General features: G+C 42.3%; 1 protein-coding gene across 2 annotated transcripts; it reads right to left on the reverse strand.

Annotated features, from left to right (window-relative positions):
- Positions 1–246: 246 nt before the first annotated feature.
- CAPSL (calcyphosine like) lies at positions 247–14453 on the reverse strand. Of its 2 annotated transcripts, XM_032676299.1 has the most exons (6): positions 14248–14439; positions 10281–10417; positions 9296–9473; positions 8456–8665; positions 4155–4295; positions 247–373 (listed from the first exon to the last, which is right to left on the reverse strand). In XM_032676299.1, exons 2-5 carry the CDS (start codon positions 10415–10417, stop codon positions 4194–4196), a joined length of 627 nt encoding a protein of 208 aa, XP_032532190.1. In that variant the 5' UTR covers positions 14248–14439; the 3' UTR covers positions 247–373; positions 4155–4193. The 2 variants fall into 2 exon arrangements, with proteins under 2 accessions (XP_032532190.1, XP_032532188.1); XM_032676297.1 differs by lacking the exons at positions 247–373; positions 4155–4295 and adding an exon at positions 7336–7504 and having other exon boundaries at positions 14248–14453.
- Positions 14454–16473: the final 2020 nt, after the last annotated feature.

The raw sequence follows: 16473 nt of genomic DNA on the forward strand, positions 1-16473 counted from the left end.
AGGAGAAAAGACAACGCAGAAAGAATCGTGCCTTGCAGAATATACCACCTAAGGAGTCTTTCTGCTGTGCTTTTTGCAACCGGACATGCCTGTCTCGTATTGTCCTTTTCAGCCACCAACAACTTGCTTGCAACAAACGTGGGTAGAGCCCTTCCCAAATCTTCGTTTGCGAAGCCCAGCCATGATTTCCCCATGGGCAAAGGACAAAAGACAAACCAAGATAGCTTCATTGGTGTGACTACGAAGACAGGTTTCCAATCTTTATTCAGCATCAGAAAAAGAACTGAAAAGCAAAGATATCTCAAGAATTTTCATCTGGTGGACAAGTTACAAGCTCTGTACTTCCCAGAAGTCACAGCTTGGTCATAAACCCCTGTAAATACAAAAAAGTAGTAAGCAATTTTCAGTGTAGGTATGTACAGACAACAGTTACTAAGCCAGCAAATGTTCCAGGAACATAGAGAAAAAAATACTGTAACACGTTTATCCCCTTTAAGAAAAATATTAGTAAAATGATCTCACAGTACAAAAATAAAGGAATCAAAGCAGGAGAAGGCAAGTGGAAATCTATAAGCAGGCCCACAGGGGTTTGAAAAAAAGTATGCAGAGGAAAGATGCCTGCATGTTTAGTTGTGAGTCAGGGAGAAAACAGGGCTTTAAAGAGCATTTTGCACTTCTGGTCCATGTCTCCCCTTCTTGATTTGTTTCTCCCTTCAGCCTCCCAGCACTGGGAACTCAAATGTTCCCAGGAGAGAGATAAGCAGCTGCTGCATTCCTCAAGGAGCCAAGAGCTACAGGAGCCTGCAGTGCTACAGGTGAAAGGGCTATGTGACCCTCTTGGGACAGACTTCCCATTTATAACAGCCTGCCCAAGACTGTAGGAAAAATCCTTGCTTCCAATTTAAGAAAACGGCAAAAATACCTGCTGGACAAAGAAGGCAAAATATGATCGATTATTGTAATTATATCATTAAAGGAATTAAAGAAGTGGTCCTTTGGGGGCAAAACACAGCCAAAGCTTTGGATAAGAGCAAAATAAAGATGAGTCACCATCAAAATGGTTGAAAAGACTGAAGAGACATATACAACAATATTCAGGAATACAGCTAGACAGTCGAGCAGGACAAGAATTATTAAAAGTTTGTTTTGTAACTCATTCTTGGCCAGATATTAGGAAGAAATCAGAAAAGACAGAGGATTGGAATGAAAAAGGGTTGAACGAGTTGTTGAAAGAAGCTCAAAAGGTGCATGTCCGAAGGGATGAGGAAAGACAGAGAAATAAGATCGAAATAATGGTGGCTACCATTAAAGAAATGAATAAACAAACACTATAACAAGAAGATGACCACTGCGAGAAGTGTTACCAAAATGCGTACTGAGACAGGTGTGGTAACCACCCTTATGGCTTATGAATACGTGAACAAAGCTTGTTATGATAAGAAAGAATTGGAAACCTGTGTAGTAGGTAACAGGTGCTATGGAGTGGCAAAGAATTTAGGGTCAGAAGGAGCACGATTAGGATCATACTGCCCTGTGGGTGAGGTATGGATTTGTTGGGACATCATCAGTGAGTCAGGAGTCCCTGACCTAATAATAGAAGAAATCATCACAGATACTGAACAAAAAACATCTAAAGATCACCTACTACTGTCAGAGTTGAGTGATTTATATTCTGAACTAACAAGAGAGGAGAACAGAGATTTTGAACTCCCCGCAGTGGGGCAGAATTTGCTTGTTCATCTAGCAGAGAAAATTGCTAAAGGGTTAAGAGTGAATCACTGTTTGGTTTGTGGGGGACCTTTAATGGCAGAAGAATGGCCCTGGAGAGGTTTTAGTCTAGATGCTCGAGAGATACTCAAGGGAAATTATACATTCCCTCATAATAAAACAAATAGGCCAGAAGGGTGGATATTAAGCTCCACAGTGATAGTAAGGGATTGTACACTGAGAACAGAAACTCATTTTGTACATCCAGTTGGGGAAACCCTGTGCAAACGAACTCTAAAGACTAATTTCACTCACAGTGAGTATTTTCCACAAGCCCCAACTGACTATTGGTCAAGAAAAAGAAGCCCAGCTGTGAGTGGGATGTAAACCAGAAACTCTACCAATGCAACAAAACCAAAATAAACCCTTTTTCCAGAATAAAAGAAATATCGAAATTTTGGGATAACATTGATAACATGTCCAAAAACTTTTTGAAGGCATCCAATGGGCTCTTTTGGATTTGTGGAAAAAGAGTGTACACAATCTTACCAGAAAATTGGAAAGGCTGCTGTGCCATAGGAATAATTTTGCCTGGATTTTTCCTACTACCCTTAGAAAGCGGGGACAAATTAGGAGTCCTGTTATACGACTCCCTTAACTGAGAAAAAAGACAAATTAAAGAGAAAATACCCTATATCAGGATTAAGGGATACTCAATAGGAGGAACCCAAAAATGAGGAGAGGAGGAGTGGCATCCTGAGAGAATTATTGATTATTATGGACCAGCTACATGGGCACAGGACGAGACATGAGGTTATCATATACCTATTTATATGCTCAATCGAATCATATGGCTACAAACTGTAGTTGAAATAGTCATAAATCAGACTGCAAGGGGGTTAGAATTAATAGCCAAACAACAGTGTCAAAGCAGAGCAGCCATATACCAAAACAAATTAGCCCTAGACTATCTTTTAGCAGAAGAAGGAGAAGTCTGTGAACAATTTAACACCTCAGACTGCTGTTTACAGATTTAGGATAATTATGAAGCCGTAATGGAAATAGCCTCCAACATCCAGAAAATAGGCCATGTACCAGTCCAAAAATGGAATTCCATAGTAGATGGAGGGTGGTGGACTAACTTATTCAGAGGGGCATGGTGGAAGCAAGTGGGGTTTTTCTCATTATGTGCTATCTCTGGATTATTGTTTCTACCCAATCTAATCTCATGTTTTATGAGATTAATTTCTAGTGTTGTCCAAGGAATGCAATTAACTGCCATGCCAGTGGATCCAAAGGCCACTACAACCAGAGGCCTGGGAATCCAAAAAAATCATGATCTTGCGGCCGGCCCCCAAGCAAACTAAAGTCATGGAAAAGGCGCAGAAAGCATTACTTGAGTGGGAACTTACCAAACAAACAGAAAGAATGGATGAAGCACAAGATGTATTACCGAATGGGAATGGACTCGAAAGGCCCAGAGACAGTTGACATAAAAGACTTATAATAAAACCATGAAAAAGGATAAAAAGGAGGGATTATGAGAAATAAATAATCTGGTTTTATTATAAGCAAAATGAATTTAGTGGAAAACAGAAAGGAGTGGGATTTTCTTTTCTTTCGTTTAATTCCAAGGTGTTTTTAGGCGTATCATGAAAGCTGTAAGGTGGAAGGTCCTTTCTGGGCCTGGCACCAGGGAAACTTTGTGGCTGGGAATAGGGAAAAGTATAAAAATAAAAATGTACTCTCGGCCACGTGGACGGTCTTTGTGTCCAGAGAAACCCCCCCTGTACAATGTACGGGGGTGTATATCACAAATCAATCAAGAGGGAGGGTAAGACCCCCTCCTGAGTCTGAAAAATTACCTTTTAAGGTAAAATACCTGACACCTACTGAATATGTAACAGCTTATGTAACCAAGAGAATACAAAAAGGCGCATTTTTCAAATGGCGGTGTGCTTTCCAGGCCCATGTGACTTAGGATTGCATCCAGCGCTACAATAAAGAACTTCTTGCTGTAATTTTCCTTTTCCAGCAGGTATTTTTGCCGTTTTCTTAAACTGGAAGCAAGGATTTTTCCTGCAAGACCACCACACTTTCAGAATATTTTGGTTTTCTCCTCTTGTCAAAGAGAGCTGTATCTAACACTGGAGGAGGGGATATGTTCAGGAGCCTCAGGGACCTACTGCAGCTGTCTGAAAAGAAAGGAGCAGCTCATCTGAGAAAAGAAAAGACATGCCAGGATGTAGGGGAGAAAAGGGACAGATGTGTGGGGTGGCTGGATGCCAGATCTGCTCTCTGATTATTCTCCAATCCCCTGAAGCTGAGCCTACTGAAGCATCTGGGAATTAATTCTGCAGATTGATTGTAATTGGCATAGTTACTGAAAACTGTTGTTATGGAACATGAGGGTGTTGTTGTGCATACACTTAATCAAAGAAACCTACCGAAGGTGGAAGTCAAGTTTTGCTTCTTTAACCATATTATCAGAGTTTCCAAGCAGTCTTCATCATGACGATAAAGTAGATATCCGAATCAATTGAAGCACTGACTCCTGCATAGTAGTTCATGAATTCTTCTGTTGTGACCTGAGACAGAGAGATTTAAAATAGGAAAACAAATATTTTCTTTTAATGCTATAAGTCAAAACCACACATGGAGGTGTTTCTTTAGGAAACAGAGCATCTGCTATTTCGTGTTGTTGCTAACAAAAAGGAATCAAACAGGAGGCAAAAAAGACACAGAAAAATTGCTTAAGTTCACCTCTTTGCTAGACATGAGCTCTTGTCCTACAGAACACTTGGATGGACATGAAACTTGTGAAGTTCACTAACATTACCAGGAACTAAAGTTAAAATCACTGTTGCCTAGGAAGACAGATGTTTTAAAGTACTTTTTTCCAGGGACGATATGATCTGATTCTTTGCGTTACTATTAATAAAGGTGGATGGGGTTTCTGATACAATCCAGAGACAACTCAGAACTTTATATCTACCCATAGAGAGAAAATATCATTGCTCTAAACAAGTCTCACTTAATGAAGTAATTACTTTTTCAAATACCTAAGGGTTTTGAATATCTTTCACAGGTACTGTGAGGTGGAATCATTTTAAAATGACCATTACAAAAAATAAGGATAAAATTAGCAGATGAACAGTGCATGTCTCTCGTGATGTCTTAACTCTTGAACCATGTAGATCATTCTTTGAATCAACGACACACAGAAAAATAAAAACAATTAAAAAGGCATTACGTTATTAAAGAGGGTACAAAGGAGGGCCATGAGGATGGTGAATGGCCTTGAGGGGAAGCCTTGTGAGGAGCAGCTGAGGTCACTCAGTTTGTTCTCAGCCTGTAGAAGAGGAAACTGAGGAGAAATCTCATGGCAGTCTACAACATCCTTACGAGGGTAAGCAGAGGGGCAGGTCCTGATCTCTTCACTCAGTGGTGACCAGGGACAGGACTTGAGGAAATGCCCTGAAGCTGAGTCCGGGAGGTTTAGGCTGGATATCAGGAAAAGTTTCTTCACCCAGAGGGTGGTTGGGGCACTGGAACAGGCTCCCCAGGGAAGTGGTCACAGTACAAGCCTGACAGAATTCAAGAGTTTGGACAACACTCTCAGGCACATGGTGGGATTCTTGAGCTGTCGTGCGCAGAGCCAGGAGTTGGACTCAATGATCCTGATGGATCCCTTCCAACTCAGCATATTCTATGAATCTATGATATTTACTCTGATTGCACTGTGTGTTTGAGAGCTAAGTAAAACATGACAATAGGGAGAAGTGATCACTGTAGACTGTCCTACCATCATGAACTGATTACAAGCCTTGCTGACCCTGCCTATTTCAGAGGGACCCCATGAGATCACAGTGAAGAGGACCTTTTTAGCAATTGCTTTACCTTGAGACATTTCTGTTAAAAACATTTTAGGTATTCAGTATCATTAGTGTCTTCTGATTCAGGCACAGGAAAGCCACAGTTTGTTCTCAGAAGAAACAGCAATCAGGTGAACTAACATCAGGATTGCTGAACAAGAGGTGGGTGCTCAGCAAAACAAGGCACTGAACACATCAAGGATCACTTTGGAGATTCATTTAATGTGTTCCTGGATGACCTCAGCACAAAAAGCAGGATCCTTTGGTTTGAGATTTGTTAGATATTATCACTGTTGTAGAGAAGGAAGGGGACAGCTGGCCCAAAACTAGTAGCTCCAAGGATGACACAACAGCATAAGGGATGAAATTCAGCTCCACTAACTGCAAAGTCATGCCAAAGGAAAATAAAATCCATTACCTCTCTACAAATGAGAGCCTGGGTGTTGGAAGCAGAGCAAGTGAAGGATTTGGGTATAATAGCCAGCCACTAGACAAGGACTCCCTGAAACAACATCTCAGCCTTGGCCATATTGATCACCATAACTGGTCTACTCTGGCCTCCAATCGGGAGGCCTGGAGACACACCATCTATAACGTTGCTGTCTCCTTTGAGAACTCACGCAGGATCACTCTCGAGGAAAAAAGGCAACACAGAAAGAACCGTATCTTGCAAAATACACCATCTAAGGAGTCTTTCTGCTGCGCCTTTTGCAATCGGATATGTCTGTCACGTATTGGCCTCATAAGCCACCAGCGTGCCTGCAGCAAATGTGGATAGTGCCTTCCCAAATCTTTGTTTGCGAAGCCTAGCCATGATGAGACAGGTAGAAGTCATTAGTGTAATGCAGGCATGAACACACAGGTGCAGCCTCAAGAGTGGAAAGTGTTAAAGATGTTCCACAAAGCACTGATAAAACCTTACCCAGTTTGGTATTATTAACTGTTCAGACTGAGAATATTACCATCCAGCATTAAGGTCAGTCAAAAGGAGTTTACAGGCACAGAACAAGGGGAAACAGAGCAGGCTTGTGTCATAGTTTGAGAGCTCCAAAATCCAATTCCCTAGTCCAAGCCCCCTCCCACATCTCAATGCAAAGTGAGATGGGTTTTTTCCAGACACTACACGAGACTCAAAATGGGGGAAAGGGAATATATATTATAATGACTGTACAAAATAAATACTACAATACATTATATACAATCTTAACTATCTCTACCATGACATAAAAGTATTTACAATGGATCAAATCTCTTCTCCCTTCCAAATAAAAGTCCAGGAGGGAAGAAGGAAAAAATCCCATTCCACTCTCAGAGCAGCAATGTCTCTAAGGCAGCAGGCTCTCTGTCTCTCTGTTCCATGCAGCAGCTGTAGCTAGATCTCTGCCAGTACACACAAGAGGGTATCCAAGCCCCTCAGCCACTCATCTCCAAGCGAGGGTCTTCTCTTTCGTGGGCTGTGTTCACCCAGACAACGGTTGCGTCACCACATCATACCATGAAGCACAGGGGTCTTTGTGACGGTCCTTATCTTCAGGGGATTCAAGTCCCCTTTGCAGAGCTCTGTGCTCTGTCTCAAGCAGCGGGGGGGCCAAGGTCACCCCCTCCACATTCCTTCTGAGCTTTACAGCTCCCTTCTGCAAGTGCTGTAGTACTTCAAGACTCTTTCAAGTAAGAGTTCATCATCCTCCTCCTTTCTTGGAGGTCTCAGAGAGGTATGGGGTTTTATTTCAGTTCTTACCCCAACTTCCTCTCTCTCTCTGTAGAGCCTAATTCTCTCTCTGCTGCTGGCTCTCTCTCGGCTCTCCTTCCAGGAGTTCTCTCTGTGTTGCTGCATGCCTGTCGTTGTTGCTTGGTCTTATCTCTTCTGGTTCTCTGCCACTGTTTCTTCGGTCAGTGCAGTTCTGCTGCTGCTGCTGCTGCTGCTGCTCACAGTGAAGAAACATCCCCCAGCTCTTAGCTACAGATACTTAGCCCAAGTCTTTAAACTGTTCCAAGTCTCTGTAGCCCCTCTGCCGAGGGCTGGGGGGGCCCAGAGGCCCAAAGGGGCTCCGAGCCTCTTCCTCGTGGCTTTCACAATGTGGCTACCTCTTCAACAACAGCTACAACCACCTTCTCTTCTGTTCTGCTTGTGATATGCTTATATTTTGCAGAAGTGCTCATTGGGTAAAACCTCAAAACTTCAAGGGTTACCACCCCCTGGAGTTTTACTATTTTATAACTTCAGGGGGGGAAAACTGTTTCCCCGCACCACAGTTTGTCTCAGAGATGGTTGCAAAGCAGATGCACAAGAAGTCCATCCCAAAATTTCCCAGGCTTTGCACCTGCACCAGAGAGCTTAGGCAGAGGGCAGGAAGAACTTGCAGTTCCGCCCCAGCTCATGGCTCCTCAGGGCACACAGCTGGTGGCAGCACCCCCAACTCCATCCTCCTTCCAACTCTCTGTAGATAAATCTATCTCTATTATGGACAGATTTCTGAGTCAAATGGTTGAGTAATCACACTGGAGAAGAACTAACTGTAAAGTATTTAACATATTAAGGAACCTGCTTTTGAACTGAGTTCTAGTATTTGTTCTCCTAAGAAGTGAAAAATCCTCCAATTCACGTGGATCTTGAAAATCAGCATGCTTTAGCATGAAGGATACAAGCCTGGTAATGTAATCTCTTGTACCTCCTGCAGAGCCCCTTTGCCTCAGAATGTGCAAGCAAGCTGTACCAGCAGTGCTATGCACACACTATGCATCTACTTTATTTTTCCATATAAATGTGATGCAAATGGATGTGTGGTACTGCAATCACTCGTACATTTAATAATATAAGTCAAGTGTTGAGTCAGATGGTGATTTCATGGCTTGACATTAGGTGTTCTACTTACCTTCCCATCTTTGTCATAGGGTGAATCAAAATTATCCAGAAAGGCTCTAAAAACTTGTTCTTCTGTCCAGTCTCCATTTAAATATTTGGGATGGTGTTTTGGATTGTATACCTCTCGTAAGTCTTCAATTGTAATGACACCATCTCTGGTCTTATCTAATTTTTGAAATGCTTGCATTATTACCTCTTTCCTTGCATTCGACATGGGAGGCTGTAAGGAAATATTAACAGAATCATTTTATTTCTGCCAACTACTTGCCAAATTCAAGTACCTGCTGTTGTTAGCAGTAAAACTATTTTGAGGTGCATGGCTGACAGTCTACACTATCCATGAGCTAGAAAGGACAATACATCACCATAAAAAAGCAATGTGATTGAGACTATTCAGTGTCAACCAGTTCAATAGTAAATGGACAACAAGAGAGAAAATACTACGTAGAACACTTTCCTGTTCCACCCATTTTATATATTTCTAACAAGAAATTACTAATTACTCTAAACACTAATATTTTCTATCTTAATTGTTTGGACTTCATCAGAGCAAAGAGACTCCAACCAAAATCAGCCGCGGCATGGTGGACTAAAGAGGGTCTCCCCTGGATTAGTTCATGTTATAAAGAGATGCATCATAAAATGACACATAAAGAAGTGAGATTAATGAGCTGAACGACATAGGTACTCAGATTACAACATAGGAATTTAGGTAACTTAATCAAGGCTGCAATTCACTGAAAAAAATCACAACAATTTATTTGCAAATATTCTATTCTATCTTGTTCTGTTCTGTTCTGCTATATTTTTCTCCATTTAATGCAGTATTAACAAAAATTTCCAGACTTACTCTCAGTGTAACAAGAAATTCATCGAAGTCAATTGTTCCATTGCCATTTTTATCAAATATATGGAAAACCTTTTGTGCTTCTTCCTTGTCAAGTGTGATCGCGTATACATTTAATCCCCTCATAAATTCTTCGAAATCAAGAGTTTTGCTATTCTCGACATCCATCATTCGAAATACTCTGGAGGAAACATGACATTTGAGGAAAATGCACAGGAAAACATGGAGAATGCTGCAGTGGTTTAGCACAGTGCTGGAGCACAGGGTCACTTGACTGAGGTAACATTGTTCAGTCTTCTGATGGGGGGCGGGGGGAAAGGAATAAAACCCCCAACCAACAAAACCCTCCACAGTTATAGGCAGCAGAGATGACTGGTTTCTATTGGGTGCCTGATTATGACATATCTGAAGGTAAATGAGGGGAAGGCTGGCATGGTCCTCCTGTTCATTATAGCCCTCTGCCTTTGGCAAGTTGGGCATTTAAATGAAGTTCCAGTTGGTCAACACCTGGATCCCTTTGTGGTTTATAGGGTCTGGGAGGGGTTTGAAGGTGTGATGCAGCTCCCCTTTCCTAGGACTGAGGTGCAAAAGGAGTCTAGGTGCCTCCCACAAACTACACAGACCATTACACAGACCATTACACACAAGGGAATCACATCTGAAAGAAAAGAAGCATAAAATCCCCTGTACTGAGATACATAAATTAATTTTGAAAAACACCGAAGAGAGATATGTGTCTTAAGCTTCCCTTCTCTCCCTGGCAGGAGTTGTTCTGGGTCTCACAGGAGCACCTTCCCATGAGAGATTCACACTGCTCATCCCTTCAATGGGCAAGCAGGCCAATCCTGTGCCCCAGAACACATGAGCCCTGAGGCCAGGCTGTTTGCATTGGAGCCAGGAAACTCAAATTTTGGTCCCTGTTAAGCCTGTGAGCCTCTTGCAGCTAAAACTATTAGGCTGAATAATGGATTTGATTTCTTAGACTCACTTTCCAAGTCCTTTGATGCCAGCAGATCCCCTTGCTAAACACAACAATCGCAGCTTTTCGACGGGGTCAGTAGCTCCCAACAGGTTTCTTTTAGCCTGTATTACCATGTCTCGGTCATGTCTTGCTGTGCCCGACATCTGAAAGACAAAAGAAGTCTTGTGACATGGATTCACATTCAGGCATAGTGCTGAAACCTGCCTTAGAATATGGAACATCCCAAGTCCCTCACCTGCAAGGTCTGGTGGCAATTCTTTCATGACAACTCATTTTGACTCTCTATTTCCTTGCCCTTATGTCCTTCTATCAGAAAGGAAATTGCCAGTATAGGTCATGAACCATGAAAGGAAAGCTCAATCAACCATCCTGTGATTAGACAGGAATGCCTGGGTAAGAATTTTCTGCCTAAAATGCGAAAATACAGTGAAAACCAGTGGATGAAGCCAGGAGAGTGAGGTTGCCTCCACATTCCCTGCATCCCTGCCAAGCCTCTCCTCCACCTGGAGAGGTTTGCAGTTAGCATTTGACCACAGGAATACAAAACTTATCCTGGGTGAGGACCTTTGCCTTAGATTTGCTTTTGTTCCACTAAAGCAAATTGTTCCACTAATTCTCCAGAGCAGAGCTTTCTCCCACGGCATGTCTGAGCAACAGCAATCACCTGCAGATGACACCTCCTGCTTTTTTAACACAACTGCAGAATAAATTAGTACCTTAAACTTGCACAGCATTTAGAACCTCGGGACTTCAGACTCTGCCAAGTCACACAAGCCTTCCAGCTTCCCTCAGAGGAATAAAGGGAGAAAACCAGCCTGTGAAATCTGCAATGCTGCAATAGCACCACCAAGAGGAGCATGCCCGGGCTGGCAGAGGGTCACCCCTTCTCCCACAGGCACTATTTTTGCCTATTGCTAAAAAAACCAGGGCTGTCCATGCCCATAACCAATATTTTAGGACCACACGGAATCCTGGCCCCTGGGCACATGCTCAGGGCCAAGACTGCCACTTGCTGAGGCAGTGCTGCGACGAGGAGATGAAGATGGGCAGCCCTCTGAGGCATTAGTGCACCTGGCACTTCCAATCCCATTGTCATTGCATGTACAGAAGTGTGAATTGAAATAGTCAGAGAAAACTTATGAGAAACATGGAATCAAACTGTTTCTTCTTAACTACTCTGCTCCTGTCTGAAGAGTGTTGGCTATGGCTGCTGGTCATGTCACATATGCTGAATTTTATAACCCCTTCAGATGACTCCAGTTGAGCTTGGAAAAACAGAAAAATAAAATGGTTTTGTACACCCCAGTTGGTTTCAGTAATAGATGATTGTAGAAGTCTAGAGAGGTAGAATAGAGACCATTTGGGCCTTTGGTTTAGACAGAACAAGCAAAGTTCTTCTGGGAACTCATTAACCAGTGACCAGAAAGACCTTACAGCTGCATGAGATCAGCAGCCAAAAATGTTTTCTGTAAACAATGACCTGTCCTTAAGGGGAAATTTTTAGCTGGAAAGAATATAAAATACAGTGAGGTTACATAAACACAGTGCAAACTATATCTCCATTATATAATTATCCACTATAGCTTATATATGACAACTATACTTCAATACAGAGTGCATAATGCATGCATAGCACTGTGCAGTATGCCTCCACACTATGTTATGTATTTATATGTATTTATATGAGGACATAATTTGTCTCCACTGCACGCTGCAAAAATCTACACAAACACACACCATGAAAAAAGTGTAACATTTTGTTGCCTCGGGTTCAGTGGAACCATTTCCAGCATACTGCAAACAGTCATTGCAGCAAGATTCATGAATTGAGACTAGGGAGGGATAATCTGATTTGATATCTATTATGATCTCCTGTGCCACAGTAAAAGGCACTGAAACTGGCCAATCCTCTGTTATCTCTGCAGTAAGCAAAAAGTTTGCTTCTACATCTACAAGCATTTCTGGCTGAGAACTCACCATCTCCAGGCCAAGTTGCTCTAATATTGAACCATTTTCCTTTTAAAAGGTGTTTTTCCTTTCTAGTGAATTTCCCCCATCATTAGCTGCTGCTTTACTTTTTTTTTTACAAGGCTAAAGAGTTACCTATTAAAAATTTGTCCAGATGCAAGGTCCCTTTTAAATCCATTTTGGCTAAATAATTAGGCAGAGCTCAGGTTTCCTGATACAAAACGAATTTCCAGATGTCAGATAATTCTGCAATTATGCTTGAACTATTCAATTTTTTTTCCCAGTGCTCTTTTTGAAGTGGGTCAGAGCACTCCAATAATATCACTAATGCCATAGGTAGAGGTATTCCTACTTCCCTCCCCCCGTGTATCATGGTTAGAAACACTAACAATAAATATTTCTGCTGCTCTTTGCAAATTTGCTTTCTCTATAACGTTCAGTAACAAAATCACCACCAATAAACACACACTTTATAAACCATATACAAACTATACAAGCGTATGCTATACAAAACTCAGCAATTAAAGTCTGTTTGCAAAGTAATTGCACTTAACTTTATCTTAAAGCACCTTAAACATGACCAGGCTTTCTGTGTCACACAGTGGTATCTGTTTGAGAAGCCTTTCTACACATCCATTAAATACAGAAAACCAGTTAAATACAAATCCTGCAACACACAAGCCTGGTCCACAGAAACACTTTCGCCACTTTCCTATTTCTGTTGGCTGCTGGTTTAAGCTAGAGATAAATCCTTCTTAGGCCATACTGAAAAAAACAGATTCCAGATCAGTGCAAGGAAGGAGGAATTACATGCTCTTTCCTCTCATTTTGCTTTTCCCCTTTTTGGATAATGTGAAGTAATTAAAGATGCAATCAGGGTTTGCTGAATATAACAATTCTCTGTACACCGTACAAATGTGTTACATATTAAACCCATTAATAAAATAAGAACAGCTCATAACCATAACTGTGCATGGTTTTAATTCTTATATCTTACCCAAGATTATCAGACGTCTCCCTCAGTAAAATTAACCAACAGTGTTTATTTTAATTTTGAATGCTAGAGAGTTTTGTTTTGCTTAACAGCCTGGGCTATGAGCAATTACAATAGCACACACTGTCAGCATTGTTTGTTTCTATGGGCGATGTTGTGTTGTGCACGCTAAACAGAAATTATTGCATGTATTCCGAACAAATGCAAACCCTTAAATTTTGGGCTGAGTTTTTCCAGTAAAACCTTGGGCCATTCAGCAACCAGGTCCTTTTACATTCCTCTGTGCCAGAGGATTAAACCTGGAAAGAGTCAGATTCAGTCTAAGCTCTGCATCATTTGTTTAAATGTTATCCCTCAGCTGAGCCCAAAAGCCTCCTATGGAATCCTGGAAAACGCTGCAGCATGACAGGCAGAGTCCGCATACTTGCCTCTGGATTACCTGAGCCTCCAGAAAGACCCTGTCCTGGCCAAAGACACAAGTAGCACACCACCCACCCCAATGTACAAGCTCTTACGATCTGAGACTAGATTAAGTGCCCTAAACCAATTGCACATATTTGGTTTACTCCTTATAATTCCATTAAATTATTAAGAGCATGAAAACTACAGGAGTATCTGACAACCATCTAAACACCTCTTTAAAAATCTAGCTTACCACCCCCACTTGAGCTACCCTGTAGCAGCTTCCCATCTCTCACTTCATCATCCCCAACCTTCTGGCAGGTTAACATTACTGCTCTTGCTATTTTGCAGATAGATAGATAGATAGATAGATAGATAGATAGATAGATAGATAGATAGCATATATATATGAATATACAATGATATATTAAAATATATAATTTTAATAAAATATAAAATACACAATCTTAAGATATATTCTACTATAAAATTATATATAATAATACATAATTTTAATATATATAATCATATATATTTTAGAAACCTGCTTTTGGTTGATCGGAGAAACTTATTGCAAGGTAACAAACAGGAGGGAAAAAAATCCTCTACCTGCAATGTTATCCTGAACGTGAGGTTTTCACCAAGGACTGTGGAGGTGTTCAGAGCACCGGGGTGGTGTTGTGCCCCACCTGCTTCTCTGCGGCCTCCCTGCAAAGCTTACTTATAGATCTCGTTCTACTTGTTTACACACCCGGCTGCCTTGGCCCCCCCCTTTTTGGGAGGCCTGGAGTTTTCCAGCTAATCTCCAAGGTGACACTGGAGGCTGGTGGCCCAATCTGCAATTACACTGCTTCCCTGTACGATTGCTGTGGGCCTTCGAGACTCGTTTTATCTCTTTTAAAAATAATGCCCCACTTCTCATGCGGGCAGACGGGGATGTGGGAGAGTAGGAAACACCTCGTGCCACCTCCCCCACTGAGATAGAAGGCCAGGTGTGATTGTGGAAAGGAGCTGCGTTGCCATGCTGGCCTTGGCTATGTTTTGAGAACGTTTCCCTACTTTCATAGTTGACGGGGTTGAAAAAAACTCGCTGGTTCAATCTTGCACTCAAATCCTAATAGGAGAATTTAAGTAAAAGATTGTCTACTATATTTCACAAAAAACAACTCGCCAGCGTATATATTTTTCCTGCTGACTAATTGCCACTTTGTAGACCCACTGGTGGTTAGAACCTCTGGGGAGACACTGGGCTTGTGTTCATTTGCAGCAAGAAGAAAACTGAAAAGGTTAAACACCCATACGATGAGGAAAAATTGTTCTCTGCCTAGATACAGCTATTAGCAACTCTGTCTACAGAAGGTCACAAACATTGTTAGTGAGGTAATGTAACACTTGGTAAGGAATCAGGGTGTTGATAGACTCCTTAGGTGTAAGAAATAGCCTGTGTCATGTCCTGTCGGGCAGCAGCAAGATAAACACAGAGGACCAAAGCTGATGGTAATAGCAGCACCTACAAGTTAGTGTAAGAGCAGATGGAAAATGTGCTGGAGGGTAGGAGGGTTCTGCAGAGGGACCTGGACAGGCTGGATAGATGGGCTGAATCCAGTGGTATGATGTTTAACAAGGCCAAGTGCTGGGTCCTGCACCTGGCCACAACAACCCCCTGCAGCCCCACGGGCTGAGCACAGAGTGGTTGGAGAGCAGCCAGGCAGAAAGGGACCTGGGAGTTTGGATCGACAGGAAGCTGAACATGAGCCAGCAGTGTGCCCAGGTGGCCAAGAAGGCCAATGGCATCCTGGCCTGGATCAGGAACAGTGTGGCCAGCAGGACCAGGGAAGTGATTCTTCCCCTGTACTCAGCACTGGTGAGGCCACACCTCAAGTACTGTGTCCAGTTCTGGGCCCCTCAGTTCAGGAAGGATATTGAGGGGCTGGAGCAGGTCCAGAGAAGAGCAACAAGGCTGGGGAAGGGACTCAAGCACAAGTCCTATAAGGAGAGGCTGAGGGAGCTGGAGTTGTTTAGCCTGGAGAAAAGGAGGCTCAGGGGAGACCTCATCACTTTCTACAACTCCCTGAAAGGAGGTTGTAGCCAGGTGGGGGTTGGTCTCTTCTCCCAGGCAACCAGCAGTAGCACAAGAGGACACAGTCTTAAGCTGTGCCAGGGGAGGTTTAGGTTAGACATTAGAAAGAAATTCTTTACAGAGAGAGTGATCAGACATTGGAATGGGCTGCCCAGGGAGGTGGTGGATTCACCACCCCTGGAGTATTTAGGAAGAGATTGAATGTGGCAATTAAGTGCCATGGTCTAGTTGACAAGGTCAAAAGTTGGACTTGATGATTTCAGAGGTCTTTTCCAATCTAGTTGATTCTGTGATTCTGTAAAACAGAGGTAAAGCCCAGTTCTGGCCATGGATAAAACACTGAGCAAGAATGAAAAAGTGCATTGTTTCCTGGCAAAAGCAGAAAATTGTTTCAAGCACTTGCTAGAGTAGTACCACTTGCACCCTGGCAGGCTGCTTATCTTTCATCGACAGGTACTTCCTGGTACTAAACCGAAGCTTGTGCAAGACTTAAAATATGCTTTTATATCTTTAATCTGGTAGCTGATTGCACATTAATGCACAAGCAGGAAACAATGTTTATTTGATCATTTATTGATTCAGAAATACTGGCCTTGTGAAAATGTAACATCCCTCCGTATACTAGCTTTGTTTTGGGAATTGATCTCCAGAGACCTCCTGGGAATACAGAAGAGATAAGGGCCTAGAAACATTATTTGGGCTGTTGGCATTGGAAGAGCAGCTCCCGCTGCCTGCCCACACACTTTGCAGAGGCA

This window comes from Chiroxiphia lanceolata, chromosome Z, assembly GCF_009829145.1.
Source record: "Chiroxiphia lanceolata isolate bChiLan1 chromosome Z, bChiLan1.pri, whole genome shotgun sequence".
In the NCBI taxonomy this organism is placed as follows: Eukaryota; Metazoa; Chordata; class Aves; order Passeriformes; family Pipridae; genus Chiroxiphia; species Chiroxiphia lanceolata.